Here is a 21,511-nt window from a genome sequence, read left to right as displayed (position 1 = left end):
CGTGATCAACGCAGCTCAACTCCCAGTCTGTCACGTGATCAACGCAGCTCAACTCCCAGTCTGTCACGTGATCAACGCAGCTCAACTCCCAGTCTGTCACGTGATCAACGCAGCTCAACTCCCAGTCTGTCACGTGATCAACGCAGCTCAACTCCCAGTCTGTCACGTGATCAACGCAGCTCAACTCCCAGTCTGTCACGTGATCAACGCAGCTCAACTCCCAGTCTGTCACGTGATCAACGCAGCTCAACTCCCAGTCTGTCACGTGATCAACGCAGCTCAACTCCCAGTCTGTCACGTGATCAACGCAGCTCAACTCCCAGTCTGTCACGTGATCAACGCAGCTCAACTCCCAGTCTGTAACGTGATCAACGCAGCTCAACTCCCAGTCTGTCACGTGATCAACGCAGCTCAACTCCCAGTCTGTCACGTGATCAACGCAGCTCAACTCCCAGTCTGTCACGTGATCAACGCAGCTCAACTCCCAGTCTGTCACGTGATCAACGCAGCTCAACTCCCAGTCTGTCACGTGATCAACGCAGCTCAACTCCCAGTCTGTCACGTGATCAACGCAGCTCAACTCCCAGTCTGTCACATTAGAACGGAGCCGGCGACCTTGAAGCTGAGTGACCTCTGTGACCTCTGTGACCTCTGTCATTTGGACCCACTCAAATAGAAGACTGCGTTTGAGAAGATGTGTGATTGTGCTTCTCCTGTTTCAACGTGAGGATGAACAAAGCTCCATGAAGTTGTGTAGAAGGATTTTCAAGCTACAGAACTTGCCCTGTTCGTCAAACCGTGTGTGTGTGTTTGTGTGTGTGTGTGTGTGTGTGTGAGCTTGTTTGTCAACCCCTGCTGATGTTAATTACCTTTTTTAATTTACAGTTTGATAATCGAGGCTTTGAAACGAGGAAAACCTTGAGAAGATTCCAGCGAGTTCTGAATTGCCCTTTTATTTCAAACTCCTCCCACTAGAAGTTTATTAAAATTCTAGTTGTGGATGATAAAAGCTTTCTCTCCATTAGTGGGATGTTTGCGGCTCTTTCAGCAGACGGATGATTGGGCGGCGTGCCCTTGGGTTTCAGCTGAGTGTTCACAGAAAAGAACCTGTGCCCCTTCTAAAAAGGGAATGAACACACACAAAGGCAGCTTTTCATTTCCATGTTTATCACCTTGAGTCTGGATCAGGAGCGGATGAAAACATATAAAGCATCAGAGGAGGAAAACAAAACAGGAAACACACACACACGCCCGTCTCAGCTCTTTTCTATCAGGTGAAAAGCTCTGTTGTTGTTGTTTCTCTTTTGAATCACTTTTCTCACACCTGATCACCCCCCCCCCCCCTCCATCACTGCAGAAACACACAGCAGAGGAAATAACTACGATATTCCTGCTTTCAGCAAAACAACTTTTTTCAAATCTGAGTTGTTCAATTTCGAGTTTATATGTAAATCTAAATTTTTACACAAATGCAATTTTTAAAATGCTTCACACGAGACTTTGAGCTACACACGTTTAGAGAAACAGGTCCTGGATCAGATCACATCGATCACACAGTAAACATCATGGACGTGTCTCTGGGTCCGTCCACTCAGATGCTTCAGCTTCTACAGTTCAGTAAAGAAAGTAAAGGTACAAATCTAAACATTCCTCTTCTAATTCCTTCGTTACTAAAGTAAGTTAATCATGGTGAAACACTTTAGGCCACTTCCATGTTAATACATCTTGTTTTACAACACATCTCTATCGCCACGGTCAGCCTGCGTCTACACTAGTGTGAGACTTTTCTAAAAGATGAAGCTCCGTCCACGACACCTCAGGCCAAAGTGTTTCCATGTCCAGTGAACGTGGCTCATTTCAAACCCGTCTTTATGGATGGTACTCGGCTGATAGCTAACGATGACCCGGGTCCTGACTGAAACCTTTTGACCCCCACAGAAACAGGAAGGTTTTAAACTGGTTAAGTAGGAGTGGGTTCAGCCTGATGTCTTGAGGAGACTACATGACGTTTGACCTGTAGCTGAGGGAAGCTGCTGCTGTCAGAGCTTCATCCACCAGGAGTCAGACCCATAAACTCAATGAAGGTTCCTGAGAGCAGGTTTTCTGTTCACCTGACAGCGGCAGTTTGACTGATCGGGGGGGGGGCAGCTCCAGCTCTGACTCCTCCCGGCGTCACATCACCTGATCATCACGTCGGAGCGGATCTCCTCCATCGAGCTCTGCTGCCAATTCAGAACCAGGAAAACAGTCAGATGTGCCAATTAGATTCCCTCCTGTCAAGTCAAAGATGTGTTCTACCTCAAAGAGAAACCTGCTCTATTCATTTATTCACATTTCAGCTCACACCTGGAACCACATACAGATTAACACAAAACATCCCCGAGCTGCGAGGTGCAGAGACACGCTGTGATTCCTCTTTCATTCATTACCTTCATTTCCTGTTCGGATCAAAACGTTCTGTTATTCTCTTTCTCGTCTCATCAGAAGACTTCTGATCAAACTTTAACCGACTGATCTGAAGTGCTGTGGAGGCGTCTGCTCCGTTTTGATGAGCTCATGTTAAGAATTATTTTAAAAGAATGTTTTTATGGATTCACTTCCTGGCTTGATATCCTGAGGGAGTCAGAACAATAGAAACACGATGCTCGTCCCAGAAGCTTCCCTGACGTCACCGGAGAGGAACCACAAAGTGAGACAGTCCACCGCTGAGTCACTGGATGAACGGGCGGCCACGCACCTCGGGACTCGAACCGGTGGTGATTGTGACCGACAGAATAAACGAGTGTGTGATGAGATAACGAGAGAAGAATGCGTGTCACCTCGTTGTCTCCCAGACGCTCAGGAACACTCAGCTGCAGATTCAGTTCTCAACAGTTGACAGTCACAGTTTGAGTTGTGACCTGAGCAGTCGCTCTGTGATCACTCATCATGTTCCTCACTCAGCTGTTCTCCTCACTCAGCTGTTCTGACACCAGGACGCCCTCCCTCCATAATAAAGCCCATCACAGCTGATAATTGCCTCTCATTACCTCGGCATTTATCTGCCTCCTGTCTCCTTAAAGAGGATAAAAATCAATCAGTGGCCGCTCGTCTCTGCTGCTGCTGCAGTCACAGGGAAAATGGCGAGTAGCGGTGGATGGAGGGGGGGGGGGGGGGGGGAGTGGATTAGGGCCGCCGCCCAGAGCTGCTGTGATGACACCATACAATACTAATGGGCTTCTTCACGCCGCGCTCACCTAATCACCCGTATCAAACCCTCTCACAGAAGAGCCAGAGCCTCTTATTTATTTGATTTCTCTCACATTAAATTATATAGGATTTAGAAAAGGGATTACATTTTTACACTTGTAAGAAGCCTTAGCCACTTAATTAAGGCTGGAAATAATACTGCAATTATTTTTGCAGAGGGTGAGAATGGGATTTTCATGGCCTCAGAGTATTTAGTTAATTATAATGTTGCAGCCTGACGGTTAAATTTCAGAAACTCAGAAAGTTTCCAGCGTTGATTCTTTCTGTGTGTTTCTTTCAATGGGCTGCGACTGTGAGGCCATTGTTCTGCAGCCTGTTGTTTATCAGTGCTGCTGCTATCAGTAACACAGCTCATCACTCACTGACATATTGTGCCAACAAACAATGCATCTGTGTTTGCAGTGTGCACGACAGAAATCTGATTTACTGATCAATGGGCTCCACGGTTTTGTCTTCGGCACAATGAGCCGTGATGCGACCGTGACAAGCTGCAGGTGGAACAATGGCCGCCCGGACGTCTCTTCTAAACCTGTGGCTTTGTTTGAATCAGTTATTTGCCTCATCTGCAAAAACAAAACAGTTTGTTCTCAAACTGAAGCTCGAAACACAACAGGTCTATAAGTTTCTCTCTGCAGGGTGCAGGGCTGAAGAAGCATCTCACAGTAAACTTATATTTACTGATGCATTATTAGTTTTTACTTCACAGTCACTGAATAAACTTTCCTCTGACTCGATGCTAGGTGACGTGATTCACACGTGAGAGACTCAACGAGGATGTTTGAGGTGAAGAGATCATCTGCTGCAGGAGAGCAGCTCCACGACTTTCACATCCCTCTGACTCTGGTGAGTATCAACGCACCTGTAGGCCCGCCTACACCAGCCACCTGCAGCCATTGGACGGTGCTAGCTGTCAATCACACTGTGGGGGGGGATGATGGATCCGATGCCTTACATTTATTAGAAGCAGTTTGTCGTTGGTGTATAAATCTGAGACGAGCAGAGAAGCAGCACACAGGTTCAATGAGCAGCTAAAGAGTGTGTGTGTGTGTGTGGGGGGGGGGGGTTGTGGAGTCGACTGTGAAGGTTGTGCAGCAGTGGTTGTGTGATAATCCCTCTGCAGTGGTTGTGTAGTGAAAGCAGCTCCATTAGTGTCTCGTGTGCTTTTCAGCCACTGTGCCACTTTGCATTAGAAGCAGTTCAGAGCTGAAGCTTCACAGCAGCTTTTACCTGTGGGTGGAGGAAGTGAAGGAGCCATTAGCATCACGTCATCATCCAGTGGAGCTGCTCCGATCCGACTGGGGAGAAACCAGTGACTGAACTCTCTCAGTGAAATAAAGGTTCAGAACACGGAGGGTCAGCAAAGTGATGCATTAACAGGACTTACATTAAAGTCACCTGGACTGAGGCAGCTTCAGACTAAGACTTCAGCTCAGCTCACTTTAATCGTATCTAATGGATTTTTACCTGAAATCTGGAAAAACATCTCCGGTTGGACTCAGAAAACAGAAAGTCGGGTTTGTCTTCAGCTTCATTAACCTTTTTCTCAGGCTCAGACAGAAAACTGCTTCCTGAGCTGCACTGAAGCTCAAACTATCAGTAAAAAATATACTCCTGGATTTAACCAGTCTTTGCTTCATCCTTATAAGAAATACCCCAACAAACAAAATACACTATATACATTATATTTATGTAAAACATTTGATTCTTTCTTCAGATGGTCACATGATGAACGTGATCACAAACAAAAAGACCAGCTGCCGGAGTTAAATCCCTCGTTTCAGTACCACGGACAGTGACACTCACTAAATAACATTGTGATGTCATCATTACATTAGATCATCACATGACCTGATGGATATTATGTGATATGTTAAATCTGTTGTGGGGGAGTTGATCTGAGAACTTTGTGAACCCATCGTCCGACCGACCAATGGACAAACAACTACCACTTCTACTGTGTTGATGGTAACAGTGTGTATTAGTACACAGTGTGACGGTATTAGATGTTGTACTTTCAATCAGTTAAAAGTCTGATGCACAAACTTTACAACAAACTGTTTTTATGAAGTGAAAAACAGCAAAACTTTCCCTCGGAGACGTTTTATATGAAGAAGAGTTGTTGTGATCAAAGTCCAGGATCAGGATCCACACATGAGGACGGAGGAGACGTGTCCTCGCGTGAGGACGGAGGTGACGTGTCCTCTCGTGAGGCAGAGGAGACGTGTCCTCTCGTGAGGACGGAGGAGACGTGTCTTCGCGTGAGGCAGAGGAGACGTGTCCTCGCCTGAGGACGGAGGAGACGTATCCACGCGTGAGGACGGAGGAGAGGTGTCCTCGCCTGAGGACGGAGGAGACGTATCCACGCTTGAGGACGGAGGAGAGGTGTCCTCTCGTGAGGACGGAGGAGACGTGTCTTCGCGTGAGGACGGAGGAGACGTGTCCTCGCCTGAGGACGGAGGAGACGTGTCCTCGCGTGAGGACGGAGGAGACGTGTCCTCTCGTGAGGACGGAGGAGACGTGTCCACACGTGAGGACGGAGGAGACGTGTCCTCTCGTGAGGATGGAGGAGACGTGTCCTCTCTTGAGGACGGAGGAGACGTGTCCTCGCCTGAGGATGGAGGAGACGTGTCCTCGCGTGAGGACGGAGGAGACGTGTCCTCTCGTGAGGACGGAGGAGACGTGTCCTCACGTGAGGACGGAGGAGACGTGTCCACTCGTGAGGACGGAGGAGACGTGTCCTCGCTTGAGGACGGAGGAGACGTGTCCTCGCGTGAGGACGGAGGAGACGTGTCCTCTCGTGAGGACGGAGGAGACGTGTCCTCACGTGAGGACGGAGGAGACGTGTCCACTCGTGAGGACGGAGGAGACGTGTCCACTCGTGAGGACGGAGGAGACGTGTCCTCACGTGAGGACGGAGGAGACGTGTCCTCGCTTGAGGACGGAGGAGACGTGTCCTCTCGTGAGGACGGAGGAGACGTGTCCTCGCAGCTCCCTCAGACTCAGAGTCTCTGATCCAGGACGTAAACACCGGGACAAAGTCTGAGACGTGGTGTGTGTCTGTCCCAGGAGTGTTGATCCTGTGTCTCTCTTCACTCGGTCAATAGGCGTGTCTCCTTGGAGAGTGTCTTCCTCGTGTGGAGAGGTGATGTTGTTGTTTGTGTTGGATAAACCAGAAGAAGAGCTGTGTGTTGATTGACAGCTGAGAGAGAGGGAGTGAAAGGAAGGTAGAGCAGAACTCCCCGTGGAGCTTCACACGCCGACAACTTCTCTCTTCCAACTTTTCCTGTGTTTCTCTAACAAATTAAAGCCGCTCATCGTTGCAGAGAGAAGAAGGAGGTGCGTTGGTTTGAGAGACGTGAGCGTCCAGACGTCCACCCGTCCGTCCTCGGTCATGCTTGTCACGCAGCAGCTGGAGCATCGCTCTCCGTCTCGATTGGCTCTGGATGGATGGAGCCCGGCGCTCAGGAGGGGCCGTGCACGCCGGTGAGAAGTTTCCTTCGTTAGTCACAGTTGGTTTTATTTCTCCACGATGGAGGAGGTGTGATCACGGGGTGGGGGTGGGGGGCTGGGGGGGGATTTATTAGCGATGGAGCCTCAGCTTCCTGCTTCATGAGGCGTTCAGGAGCTTTGACCGGATGAAGGGAACTGATCGTTTGTCTCTGAAGACGTCCTGTTCTGTCAGAGACGAACAAAGGAAAGATAAACACTCGTCTGCTTATTGGTAAGCAATAACTGAAGCCTGGATATTACCCATGATCCTCTGCTTCCTGAACCTGAAGAGCTGCTGTAACAAATCCACCAAACTCTGATCAGAACTCTTCATGTTTCACAGTTTCCTGCTGAATATTGGAGATGAACTCTGGTTGTTAATAACTCCAGAGTGTTTCTAACTGATCTCAGTTCAGCTGCAGCTGGTTGTGTCTGTGATTCTCAGTCAGTTGTTCTCTCAGGAGATGGAATTTAAATGTCGTGGTGGCATTATGAATAATGGCGTGGTTCATATTAGACGTTAATTGATTGAACTTGCGTTATGAGTCATTATTTTAAGTCGCGCTCTGAACTTTACTGAACTGAACTCAGTAGAAGAAGCGTGGAGTGTTTTTCATCCTGTCGTGTTGTTCCACCTGCAGCAGCTCAGAGTCTCTCCGCTCGCTCCAGTAAAAAGAATCTCTGAAAGGTCACGGGTCCACGAGTGGCAGCTGGTATTTGCGGTGCAGGCCCGACGCGTTACCGAGGAGCCGCCATGACACGAACAAGCGCTGCCTGCTGTGCGGAGCGCTCTGCTGCCTGACAGACGGCACTGAGGGTTTTGAGGACTGTGTCATTTTACATGAACCACTACTCCAGCACCTCCTCCAGCACCTCCTCCAACGTCCTCGTCTCAGCAGACGTTTGAGTCTCGGATCAGATCGAGCTGCACGGAGAAGTCGGGGGGGGGGGGGGGGTTCCATTATATCCTCAACGATTACAGGCAGTCAAAGAGCATTATGGGAAATAATGGGCCGATTGATTGGCTTCCTGTGGGTTTCAGCTTGTAATCCTACTTCTCATTTTTACAGTTTTTAAAGGTGGTTTTGTTATTATTTTGTTATACACATTCTGTTGTTACAGGAAATTGTCCATTTTAAGTTCAGCTGAGGAAATGGAACATTTAAGAACCAGGTCCAGAGGAAGTGGGTTTTGGACCTGGAATCGTCTGTGGCCTGATTTTCAAATTCTTATTACTGGGAAACGGTCTTCTATCTATTTCCACATTAGTCAGGAGGCAGAGGATTTGAATGTCCCCTTCTGGTCCGTGTGCTCAGGTTGGTGTGCGTCTGTCTTTGGGTCTCGATGCACACGTCTGAATCCACTCTCTCTTCTCCTCCTTCCTTCTTCTCTTTCACTGCGACTCCTCATCACGGCTCTCTGGCCTGTGAAATGTCATCCCGCCATCGCCGCCGGTGTCAGAGCGGCTGAGGTTTCAGCAGCGGCTGCTCGCCGCCGTCACATCGAGAGGGGAAGCGGAGCAGCATGCTCCCACTGCCGCCTGTAGAACTCAATCAAACCACCCGCCGGCTCTGAGGAGGCAGAGAGTCAGAGGTGGTGGGGGGGTGCAGGGAGGCTGTGGAGAAGGGATGGGGGGGGGACATTGTATAAAGAGCAAGTCAAACGAAAAGCAGCACGGCAGCTGGCAACTGCCCTTTAACATCAACACATCCTCCCAGTAAACACAAAGAGACAATTGTTTGGTCACATTGTGATGCTGCTCTCTCTCACACACACACACACACACACACATGCTCTCACACACACACAGTTGCAGTGTGAGAGAGTTAAATGGTTATTTGCTCTAGCTGCCTGAGCCAATAGGATTTAACCAGCCGTGGAGGTGTGGACACACACTGAGGTTTTGATCGCGATTATACTGAGAGCTCAGAGCTGAGCCGGGATTACCTGCGTGTGTGTGTGTGTGTCTGTCTGTGTTTTTGTTTGTGTATGTGTGTGTGTGTGTGTTTGTGTATGTGTTTGCTGTGTGTTGTCTCTTTAGTTTTGTTTTACTTCAGAAAGTCTTTAAATGCATATTTCCACATTTAGAGAATTTAACAGATTAGCCAGAGCAAGCTAACCCTCATTATCAATCATAGTTTATTGGAATACATCACAATCATCATTTGATCCCAATTACCAACATCTATCTTATTTATAACATTTAGTTTAGGTGTTCCAGATTAACCAAATTCACCCCCGTCATCATTTCTCTCTCTAATGAATCACAACGAGGCGTCTTCAGTGTGTGAAGCATCGTTACGTCTAAAGATGACTCAGCAGTGAGGAGCCTCGTGTGTCGATGGGTTCAGGCGACAGGATTTAGAATCCGTTTACAATTATATTGTTGTTTGGTGACTTTTATTTTCATTGCTGTTCAAATCAAACTGTTAAACTATAAGCAGATGAAATGAATGGAAACTATGGAGCTAGATTTATGAGAAGTTACAGGATGTTCATCGTTATGGTCTCAACTAGAAACACGTGGTTCAAGTCATTATTGGTTTCACACGTGAATCAAAACGTTTTGGTTCGTTAAACTCATCACATGACGAGTGTGGGGGGGGGGGAGTTACCTGAATGATGACGAGATAATGAGGAAGCATTATTTCATTAAAGGTGACACGTGTCTCACTTCCTGTTTCCTCTTCCTCACGTTGATCCTCTTCCTCACGTTGATCCTCTTCCTCATGTTGATCCTCTTCCTCACGTCGATCCTCTTCCTCATGTTGATTTTCTTCCTCAAGTCTCAGCTCCACACACCCTCGCCCGCGGCCCTGACTCCTCCTCCTCTCCTCCACCTGCTGACGCTGACCTTTTGATTCAGATTACTTTTGTTGGTGTGGCAAACACAGTGCATTCTGGGTAAATACTGCAGGTTAAGGTCGCAGAGGGAGCAGCTTGTTTTACAAAGTGAAGCCGGCGGCTGATTGTGCTGCTCACAAAACACACTCCAGAAAAACCAGCTTCTCAAAACTTTTAAAAGCTGCAGCTCCAACACTGATAAATTAGTAATAATATGTGGTAACACTAAGAGCGTTCACTGTGTGTGTCTGTGTGTGTGTGCGCACTGTTTGCTAACATTGTGTTCCACTTCTAAGTATAAAAAAAACTCTAAAACTTTTAAAAGCTCCGACAATAAATTAGAAATGTGATATAATCATTTCCACTGTACTTTTGACTGTGAGAGCAAGGACACAGGTTGTTCTTCAGAGAGAGTGAACACACAAACATGATGAGTGGCTGAGAGGAATGTGTGTCTGTGTTTGTGTATGTGTGTGTATGTGTGTGTGTGTGTGTGTGCCTGCAGTATCGGGAGTTGCTGACTTTGTGTATCTTCAGCTTCTCTTGTTCTCTTGAAGAAAAGAACAACTGTAAATAACAGTTCATGATCTGGGAAATCACGACTGCTGGTGTTTAACTTTACATAAATAAAATCAATCACTTACACGAATCATCCAGCGAATGAAACATCCTCAGTTCGACCTGGTTTCCCTCGATAAAGGACAAGTTCACGGTTTTGTTGAATCCTAAATCTTAAAGCTCGATGTAACGTCACATCTCGAACTCGTCCACACTGGTCACGCTCGTCTGCACTAAGATCCATGAACTCAGTATCTAGTTGATTGATGTGCATCCGCCTGATGAAGAGTTCTACTTTCTCACACAGTCCAGTTAGTGTCTCTCAGTGGCTGTGTCTCAGTTCAGGCCCCGCCCCCATTACGCTGTGTTGACCAGAAGGCCAATCTGAAATTGGAACACCTCTCTATGATATTTTATTCTCTGGACGATAAATACACAATTCCCGTGATTTCATTTCTCTGGTTTGTGTGTTTCGCTGTAAAAGTGCAGAACAGATTCCTCGACGCCCCCTAGAGGATTCGAGCTGCTGTCTTCACCGCTCCTCGGCTCCTCGGCTCCTCGGTCCAGCTTCTCCTCCACGTTACATTGCAGCTGGAGAGACATTAAGCCCAGATAATCTATGCACATGATGAAAAATTGATCTGATTTTAAGACGTAAACTGACGAGCTAATTGAACCATTTTGCATCTATGTTATTCCCCCCTCCACCTCCCCCCCACTGCTGCGGCTGCTCCCCTTCTCGTATCTGTTTTCTCATTCCTTCAGAATTAATGAATGGAACTTAGCAACACTTGAAGACAAATGATGTGGGATCATATTCACCGCGCTGCGCCACACACGGTAAATCAAATTTATATTAGCTGCAAAAAAACACTAAGATGAAATCAAGTTCTTATTCTCTGTCAGCCGGGAGAAGAGCCGGTGAATCAGGAACCGTCTGTATCTCACCGTAGAGATGTAAAGTCGAACTGAGTGTGTAGATGAAGCAGGAAGCTGTGTGGTCTTCACACGTAGACCAGGTGACACATGTGGGACCAATCAGGAGTCAGCTGTCAATCATCACGTCTGTTTTTATATCATCAAATAACTGATTCAAACTAAACTGATCAGGAACTTGAACAATCATCAGAGAGAAGAACTGAAATGACAGAAACATCTTTACAATCATTTATACAACGTTTACTTTGTCCCATCTGCTAACGTGGAGGGGGGGGTACTGTTATGTACAATTAGACATTTGTCTGAAAGTATTATTAGTATTTCTATAAATACTACTGTGAGTACAGTTCTACCAGTGACTCTCACTGTAGTGTTTTGTCTTTATATCTACACACTGAGCACTCAGAATCAGATGAGCTTTGTGCTCAGTGTTATCATTGTGTTGCTCAAGGACACTTCAGCAGTTAATGGAAGGTGTGTGTGTTTGTGTGTGTGTGTGTGTGTGTGTGTGTCAGTACATCCTCTCCTCCATCACAGGAACAAATCCAAAGTGTTTCCTGACAAACTGCAGCGACACAAAGACAAACTTGATCTTCTTCTTCCTCTTTCATCTCTGCCTCTTCTTCTGTCTCTCTATCGTTCCGCGAGTGTTTTCCCCAAGAAGAAATAATTGGCCCAGCTCGCCGTCCCGAGGGAAGAAGCTCATTTATATTCCCCCACATAAACACACACTGGCATCGTGCCCCCCCACCCAGACCCCCAGAGGAGGCTGTTTCTTCTTCTTCTCTTCGCCCTCTCCGCCAGCAGCTGCCCAACAACCAACGCTGTACCTGGAAAAAAGGAATCCGAACACCTCTTCCCGTCCGTCTCTCCCCCCAGTGCATTGTGGGACCAGTCCCAGAAGGACTCCTGGCGGTCCCCTCGTCATGGATCTCTTTTGTTCTCCTGCTCTCCTCCCAGGTGACTTCTCTTAAAGAAGACGATGTCCCAGCGCAGGGCGAAATGTCTTCTATTCTTAGAATCTTGTTATTTCTACACTGTGGAAAAATCCTGAAACTTCATTAATTAGATCATTAAACACGTTCACTGTTGTTCATGGTGAGAAGTGAACCATGTTAGCATGTTCATCACATAAAGATATTTCTTTAACACTTTCTGATAGAACGTGGTCGTTTGTTGGCACCTCCAGAACGGTTTGGATCCATGAAGGAGATCTTTTAAAACCGGGATCAACCATGTGGGTCGTTTGTGAGCTGCACGTCTGAAGACACAAGCTCGTCCAGAGCCATCTTGGTTTTTATAAACCAAAGTCAAACAAGTCTATTTCATCTCATTTATTCTTTACTTACGTACAAAAAGAGAAGCAAACCTTTACGTTGATGTGGTTACCAAGCAATACATCCTCTAGGGGGCAGCGCAGAGTCGAAGGTTCAGACAACAAACCTGGCGACAGAAGGTGGGGGGGGGGGGGGCAGCCGCTCTTTACATGTTCTTCTTCGTGTCCTTTGGTCGTCTCGCTTGTACAACTGGCTTCACTGGTATTTCTGAATTAGCGTCTCTGTCTGAATCGGAGTCTTTGTTCATTTAATGAGCGACATGTGTTAGAAACGAACACATTATGTGTTGAGGTGGGATCTGATGCTAACATCCATTACACTGGAGTTTAGGTTCAACTTCAGCAGCTCTGTGTCTCTGTGACTGGAGAACCACTTCCTCTCTCTCTTGTATCCAGATGCTCCCCCGGTGGAGGCAGAGGGAATTCCTCAGAACACACGTCTTTGAGAGACACACACTCTGAACTCATGATCTAATGTTTATGTTTGTTTTGTCGTAGAGAGAAAAAGAGAAAAATTTAACAATTAACCTGGAATTAGAAACCGGTTGATGTGCTTTTTATTAACGAGCTTCCTCAGTCCTTTAACAACTCACATGTGTTAGATTGTTTTACACAACACCAGCTCCGTCACATGAATCTATAAATATAAATGTGTTTACACACGTTTGTGTAAAGATGAAGAACAGAGTGAAAATCTGTGTCACATAAGTGGAAATGTTCTGCTGTTGGTTTCCTGCATGAAGCTAAAAAGGCAGCCTGCAGCCATGAATTATCAAAATTGTTGTGTATTGATATCCAGTTAAGTTTGTTCCCTCAGGGCATCCGTAATGCCCCACTGTTTACCTGCATTGCATGCTGGTTATTTTCTGTCCTGTGAAACTCACAGTAAAGTACGCACGTCTTTTCCATCACGGTCTCCTGTCTCATCTCTACTTAAGTTGTATCGGTATAGAGTGTGCTATACAACAAAAATGAGATCTTCTTGGCGTCAAATCTTGATTACACGCCATCAAACCACGAGGTTCTGTATCTCGAATTTGAATTTTTGAATTTTTCATCATTATTATTTTGTCAATATTAAATATGATTCTGATTTATACTTCATTTACTGAATGCCCTAAGTCACACTATATAATTCTGTCACACTTAAGGTATAATAATCACAACAAAATAAATGTACATCATTTGATGATGTCATACTTTTTACTGCACAAACACACAAATTAATGAGCAAACTTGAGCTAATTTGAATTTATAAAACCATCTTTTCATTTTCTGACACTGTTTCCCGTTGTTTGCACTTTGCTTCTGTCTCTTTAACGTGACTTCAGCTCTGCAGTTACATCTCAGACCCCCCCCCCCCCCCTGCACTTCCTGTTCATGTTTAACTTTCACTTTCTCTCTCTGGCAGAACGACCCTCTGAACATTAAACGCTGATCCGATCAGAAACATTTTCAAACAGCTATTTCTTGTCTGTGTGAACAAACGACTTTCGACCAGTTATCAAATCCAAGGCTTGAATTACTTTTTACAGTCGTTTCCTGACGCAACACAGAAACCAGGAAGCATCTGTTCCTCCCTGAAGAGACGCAGGCTGAGAACCAGACGATCACATTCACCTTCCAAACCAAACTGAACCAAACCAGACCAGACGTCCTGAGTGAGTCCAGCTACAGGAGAGAAGAGTCAAACTACAACCTGCCGACGCTCCACACACTGAGTTTAACAAACACCTCGACTCAGAGGGGAAGTGAACCTCAGTGAAGTTTGTGGAGCTGTGACTGACTGACTGTCTGTTTTCAGCTTCACCTGGAGACTCAATGGCTTCCAGATCAGAAGAGGATCTCTGCTGTCCCGTCTGCCATGATGTCTTCAGAGATCCTGTCATTCTGTCATGTAGCCACAGCTTCTGTAAAGACTGTGTGGAGAGCTGGTGGAAAGACAAAGAAGAAAAAGAGTGTCCACTTTGTAAGAGAAGATCTTCAAGGTCAGAACCACCTGGTAACCTGGTGTTGAAGAACCTGTGTGAGAGCTTCTTACAGGAGAGAGATCAGAGCTCTTCACCTGCTCTCTGCAGTCTGCACTCAGAGAAACTCAGACTCTTCTGTCTGGACCATCAGCAGCCAGTGTGTCTGGTCTGCAGAGATTCAGAGAAACACACCGACCACAGATTCAGACCCATCGATGAAGCTGCACAACAACACAAGAAGCAGCTTCAGGAAACTCTGGAGCCCTTGAAGAAGAAGTTACAGAGTTTTGAACGTGTTAAAGTAAAGTTTGAACAAACAGCAGAACACATTAAGGTCCAGGCCGGACTCACAGAGCACAGATCAAGGAGCAGTTTAAAAAGCTTCATCGGTTTCTGGATGAGGAAGAGGAGGCCAGGATGGCTGCACTGAGGGAGGAAGAGGAGCAGAAGAGTCAGATGATGAAGGAGAAGATTGAGTCTCTGAGCAGAGACATAACGTCTCTTTCAGACACCATCAGAACCACAGAGGACGAGCTGAGAGCTGAAGACGTCTCGTTCCTGCTCAACTACAAGGCTGCAGTGGAACGAGTCCAGCAGCGCCCCCTGCAGGATGATCCACAGCTGGCCTCAGGAGCTCTGATAGACGAGGCCAAACATCTGGGCAACCTGAGCTTCAACATCTGGAACAAGATGAAGGACGTGGTCTCCTACAGTCCTGTGGTTCTGGATCCAAACTCTGCTCATCCAGTACTCGTCCTGTCTGAAGATCTGACCAGTTTGAGACGAGGAGAGAGACAGAAGCTTCCTGACAATCCAGAGAGGTTTGATCAATACCTCTCAGTCCTGGGATCTGAGGGTTTTAACTCAGGGACTCACAGCTGGGACGTCCTGGTTGGAGACAGTACATGCTGGTACCTGGGTGTAAGAGCAGAGCTTGCCCAGAGGAAGGGAGAAAAACTGTCTAGAGCATGGAGAATAGGGTTACGTGAAGGTAAATACTCAGCACGGTCACCATCAGGATCATCTGTTCTCTCTATGCAGAAGATCCAGAGGATCAGAGTGAAACTGGACTGGAACAGAGGAGAACTGTCGTTCTCTGATCCTGATACTAACAAACACATTCACACGTTCACACACACTTTCACTGAGAAGATGATTCCATACTTTAACACTACAGATCATCATCCCTTGAAGCTGTTACCTGTGAAAGTCTCTGTGACTCTGGATCAGAGCCGTTAGAGATAAAGATTTTAGTCATCATGTTTATTTCTTCAAGTGAAATCTGCAGAATTTAAATGTTAAGCTTGTTATTCTAAAGCTTTGTTTATTTCTCCTTTTACTTCTCAGTCATTTTTATTTCTCTTGTCGACTTTTCCACGTGTGTAAAAAGATTTGATTATTTTCTGATCTTTATCTTTGTTTTTTGACTTTCATGAAAAAAAAATTCTATCATTTAGATTTTGTGTGGATCCATGAAGTCGAGCAAACTGATGAAGATCCACATAAAAACACATTTATCAATAACAGCTGATCATTGTTCACATTCAACAAACTTTATTAAAACTCACACATGAGACATGATTCATGTTTAATCACATAAAGTCTGTTCACATATGAAATAATCCAACATATATGAACATTTGTCTGTTTGATGTGATGAAGCCAAAATGATTCTGTCTGTAAAAGTGTTTATTCAACAGCAGCCGAGTGATATGATTTTAATATTGTGATCAAAATAATAAAAACTATGAAACAATAACAGAGTTCTGACCTTTATTAAGTTGAAATGTAAATATAACATATCTGTCATTAAGTATCTGTGCTCCCTCTGCTGGGTTAGATATTATATGCTGTAATTCAGCGGGGGGAATAATTGACCTGTCAACGGGTTCACGCCACCGGTCCCATCACTCGGCGGCGGCGGCCGTCCACCAAACCTGGCACCGAAAGAGTGGTTCTCTGGTCAGACTGCAGCTAAATGAGTGTGAGCGGCGTCTGAGGCCTGAGGTGAACCCGGTCAGAAGGTGTGAGGGCTGATGTGAGTGGGTCTGAACCTCAGCAGCAGGTCCTTGAAGTCTCTGTGACCTCAACCTGAACATTGGAAATGAGTCATTGAAGAGAATTCAGTCAGTTTGTGTTCACGGTGAAAAGAGGAGCACAAGAGAAACCACCTCATCCTTCACACACACTCATTAATATGTGTTGCATTCAGGGGACGGGCAGCTGCCGGTTCACGCTGCTTTCAAACTGCTTCTGTAGAGGACGATTCAAAACATGACCGGAGCTGAAGCAGCAGAGACGAGTGCAGCTCCACCGGCCTCGAGACGAGACTCCTGCTAATGAGTAAATCAAACTGTCTACGATGAAATGAGGAAAGAGCAAAGGAAGAACTCCTATATGTATTTATAAAGCACTTTCTAGTCTAGATGTCCACTCAATGGGCTTTAACATTAATAACAGACCCTAACCCTTTCAGCAGCGGTCAGATACTTCAGGTCACCTTGACCCCGATGACCTCCTGGGTCTCGACTCGTTTGTGGCAGCAGCTGAAACGTGGACTTTGAACACAAGTCTTTAAACTCTCGAGCGAATCAAACACACACAACAACTTCAGTACTGTTCAAATCCTAACAACTTGTGACTGGTGTTTTATTGTCGTCAGGTGAGCGGGGGGGGTGAGGAGGGAGGATTCATAATGAGCATCTGCCCTGATCTTCAAGCAGCCGCAGGGAAACTTTATAACATATCAAATCAGAAGATGCTTTTCAGCTGTGAGATCGTCCAGAAGATACGTTGACATTTGGTTTGTGAGCAGTGTTTCTCTAAATCTGGTAGTAATATTAAATAACTAATAAAGTAACTCCTTCTGAGTTTCATTGTGCTGCTGATGACTGGATGTGAGGCGACACCTTCCTTTGCTCCGGTGTGAAGGTTCCCCTCCTGCAGGTTGAACACCACATGATGGTTTCCACCCAGGAAACCCTCCTCCTCCTCCTCCTCCTCCTCCTCCTCCTCACTCGAGCACAGAGGAGATCCAATCAGCTCCAGCAGCGTTGCCCTGCTCGTACGGTGGCCTGGAGGAGTGTGTGAGTGTGCTGCCTGCTTCCTCTTAATGGGGAATCACTTTGTTTGCCTGTTGGGGGGGGGGGGGGGGGACCCTGCAATGATAAAAGACACATTTCCATTTGAAAAGTTGCAGAGGTTCACGTGGAGACGCTGAGGAGCGATTGAGGGAGAGCGGGACACCATCATTAAAGCCCAGGGAGACGCAGACTGGAGGCTGCAGCTAATGAAGGGCTAGATCAGAGGAGCAGCTTCTCCTCCTCCTGTCGTTTCAGTCCTTTTCTCCATCACTCTGCTCCTCAGGAGGCCACGGCCCCCGCACCAACATTTACATGAGGATTAAACTGCAGCGACGTGTTGGGTGTCGGCCACAGAGTGTGTGTGTAGAGTCAGGAGTTCATCTAAAGCTTCATCAAGTGAGAGTCGTACTTCTGCTCCTGCTGTTTGTCTTGAGGAGCAAAATCAACATTGACTTTCAGCCATGATGCCTTCATGCAGCCTGGGAGATTCCAGTGTGACCACGGCAGGAAGCAGAGGGGGGTCCAGACACAGCAGGAGGTTGGTGACATCAGAATCAGAATCGGAATTATTTTTATTGCCATGTATATTTACACATAGAGGTAATTGCCTTGGTGTGGTTGGTGCACTTTACAAACAACAAATTAAAAACAACAATATAACAATATAAACAAATATATATATATATACAGTAGAAGGGTCACGTGCGGTTTTAAGGTGCAGAGATTGGTGATGGTGCCAGTAATATAGAGTTATCACAGGTGGGTCTGGACCGTCTCGGCTCCTCTTCAGGTTCTTCACATGACCCAGGATCGACCCACTGGTCAGTGAGCTGCTGCTCTAAAGCCTCTATTTCCATTGAGTCCAGCTCCATCTTGTTTAAAACCAGAAGTAACCATATTTGGAGGAGCGGGGGGGGTTGGAGCCTGGCTACTGGGACCAAGATGAGATGCTTTTTTTTTTGTTTCATTATTATTATTATTTTATCAGAATTAAATATGTTTCTCACATTGATTGAATGCCCAAAGTCACACCATATAATGCTGTCACACTTAAGGTATAATAATCACAACAAAATGTACAATCATTTGATGATGTCATACTTTTTACTGCACACACACACAAATGAATGAGCAAACTTGAGCTAATTTGAATTTATAAAACCATCTTTTCATTTTCTGATATTGTTTCCATTTGCTTCTGTCTCTTTAATGAGACGTCAGCTCTGCAGTTACATCACAGACTCCTCCCCCCCCCCCCCCACTGCACTTCCTGTTAATGTTTAACTTTCACTTTCACCGACCTCTGAATTTGGCAACGAGGCTGAATTTCACAACCAAGTCTCTTGTCTGTGTGAACTTGTTGCTGCCAAACGACTTTTGACCAGTTATCAAATCCAAGGCTTGAATTACTTTTTACAATCGTGTCCTGACAGACCAGAATATGTACAGTGAATGTATTGCATATGAACCATTGATATTGCACAGGCAGATGAATCAGGGACAGTTAAGAGTTAAAGTGAGTTCAGTCCATAAGGGAGTGGCAGAGTTTTCACTGGCGGCAGAGCTGCTTGTACATTTGTTTCAGGTTTTACAGGTTTTATCATCCAGCATCTCAAGCTCCACCCTCTCCTGACACACCAGAGAAACCAGGAAGCATCTGTTCCTCCCTGAAGAGACGCAGGCTGAAAACCAGACGATCACATTCACCTTCCAAACCAAACTGAACCAAACCAGACCAGACGTCCTGAGTGAGTCCAGCTACAGGAGAGAAGAGTCAAACTACAACCTGCCGACGCTCCACACACTGACCGTGAGTTTAACAAACACCTCGACTCAGAGGGGAAGTGAACCTCAGTGAAGTTCATGGAGCTGTGACTGACTGACTGTCTGTTTTCAGCTTCACCTGGAGACTCAATGGCTTCCAGATCAGAAGAGGATCTCTGCTGTCCCGTCTGCCATGATGTCTTCAGAGATCCTGTTCTTCTGTCATGTAGCCACAGCTTCTGTAAAGACTGTGTGAAGAGCTGGTGGAAAGACAAAGAAGTAAAAGAGTGTCCAGTTTGTAAGAGAAGATCTTCAAAGATGCATCCACCTTGTAACCTGGCGTTGAAGAACCTGTGTGAGACCTTCTTACAGGAGAGAGATCAGAGCTCTTCACCTGCTCTCTGCAGTCTGCACTCAGAGAAACTCAGACTCTTCTGTCTGGACCATCAGCAGCCAGTGTGTGTCATCTGCAGAGATTCAGAGAAACACACAAACCACACAATCAGACCCATCGATGAAGCTGCACCACAACACAAGAAGCAGCTTCAGGAAACTCTGGAGCCCTTGAAGAAGAAGTTACAGAGTTTTGAACGTGTTAAAGTAAAGTTTGAACAAACAGCAGAACACATTAAGGTCCAGGCCGGACTCACAGAGCACAGATCAAGGAGCAGTTTAAAAAGCTTCATCAGTTTCTGGAGGAGGAAGAGGAGGCCAGGCTGGCTGCACTGAGGGAGGAAGAGGAGCAGAAGAGTCAGATGATGAAGGAGAAGATTGAGTCTCTGAGCAGAGACATAACGTCTCTTTCAGACACAATCAGAACCACAGAGGACGAGCTGAGAGCTGAAGACGTCTCGTTCCTGCTCAACTACAAGGCTGCAGTGGAACGAGTCCAGCAGCGCCCCCTGCTGGATGATCCACAGCTGGCCTCAGGAGCTCTGATAGACAAGGCCAAACATCTGGGCAACCTGAGCTTCAACATCTGGAACAAGATGAAGGATGTGGTCTCCTTCAGTCCTGTGGTTCTGGACCCAAACTCTGCTCATCCAGAACTCGTCCTGTCTGAAGATCTGACCAGTTTGAGACAAGGAGAGAAACAGAAGCTTCCTGACAATCCAGAGAGGTTTGATTATTACTCTTCAGTCCTGGGATCTGAGGGTTTTAACTCAGGGACTCACAGCTGGGACGTCCTGGTTGGAGACAGTACACGCTGGTCACTGGGTGTAAGAGAAGAGCCTGTCCAGAGGAAGGGAAAAGATCTGTCTGGATACTGGAGAATAAGGTTCTATGAAGGTAAATACTCAGCATGGTCACCATCAGGATCATCTGTTCTCTCTGTGCAGAAGATCCAGAGGATCAGAGTGAAACTGGACTGGAACAGAGGAGAACTGTTGTTCTCTGATCTTGATACTAACAAACACATTCACACGTTCACACACACTTTCACTCAGAAGATGATTCCATACTTTAACATTAAAGGTCACTTGAAGCTGTTACCTGTGAAAGTCTCTGTGACTCTGGATCAGAGCCGTTAGAGATAAAGATTTTATTCATCATGTTTATTTCTTCAAGAGAAATCTGCTGAATTTAAAAGTTAAACTCGTTATTCTGAAGCTTTGTTTATTTCTCCCTTTACTTCTCACTCATTTTTATTTCTCCTGTCGACTTTTCCACGTGTGTAAAAAGATTTGATTATTTTCTGATCTTTATCTTTGGTATGTTTTTTACTTTGATGGAAAATATTTTCTATCATTTAGATTTTGTGTGGATCCATGAAGTCGAGCAAACTGATGAAGATCCACATAAAAACACATTTATCAATAACAGCTGATCATTGTTCACATTCAACAAACTTTATTAAAACTCACACATGAGACATGATTCATGTTTAATCACATAAAGTCTGTTCACATATGAAATAATCCAACATATATGAACATTTGTCTGTTTGATGTGATGAAGCCAAAATGATTCTGTCTGTGAAAGTGTTTATTCAACAGCAGCCGAGTGATGTGATTTTAATATTGTGATTTAAATAATAAAAACTATGGAACAGAAACAGAGTTTTGACCTTTTTTAGGTTGAAATGTTAATATGACATATCTGTCATTAAGGAGGATTCAACACTCAGATAGTCTCAGGTTTTTAAAATGAGTTATACTTGTGATCAATAGTCATATTTAGTCTCTGAGCTGATTTTACATGGAGCTGTCTCCTGTCCCCGGACGTTGGACCTCTCCGTCTGCAGCCGTCTTCATCTGCAGCCGCGTCACACGCTCCCT

The 21,511-nt window shown here is 45.8% G+C and overlaps 1 protein-coding gene and 2 pseudogenes across 1 annotated transcript in view; 2 read left to right on the top strand and 1 right to left on the bottom strand.

The window, feature by feature from the left end:
- The window catches only part of LOC133958701 (glutamic acid-rich protein-like), a gene marked incomplete at its 3' end in the record, with an annotated part of 11,752 nt that extends 2,247 nt beyond the window's left edge, over nt 1-9,505 (bottom strand). The window contains 1 exon segment of the mRNA XM_062393627.1: nt 9,413-9,505. Coding sequence (XP_062249611.1) covers nt 9,413-9,505 — 93 coding nt within the window.
- A 4,326-nt stretch (nt 9,506-13,831) lies between these two features.
- On the top strand, nt 13,832-16,140 carry LOC133958484 (zinc-binding protein A33-like; annotated as a pseudogene).
- A 2,592-nt stretch (nt 16,141-18,732) lies between these two features.
- Nucleotides 18,733-21,282, top strand: LOC133958485 (zinc-binding protein A33-like; annotated as a pseudogene).
- The last annotated feature ends 229 nt before the right edge of the window (nt 21,283-21,511 follow it).

The sequence above is a fragment of the Platichthys flesus genome, chromosome 8 (assembly GCF_949316205.1).
Source record: "Platichthys flesus chromosome 8, fPlaFle2.1, whole genome shotgun sequence".
NCBI classification, from domain to species: Eukaryota; Metazoa; Chordata; class Actinopteri; order Pleuronectiformes; family Pleuronectidae; genus Platichthys; species Platichthys flesus.
This window is presented reverse-complemented; position numbering and strand designations above follow the sequence as displayed.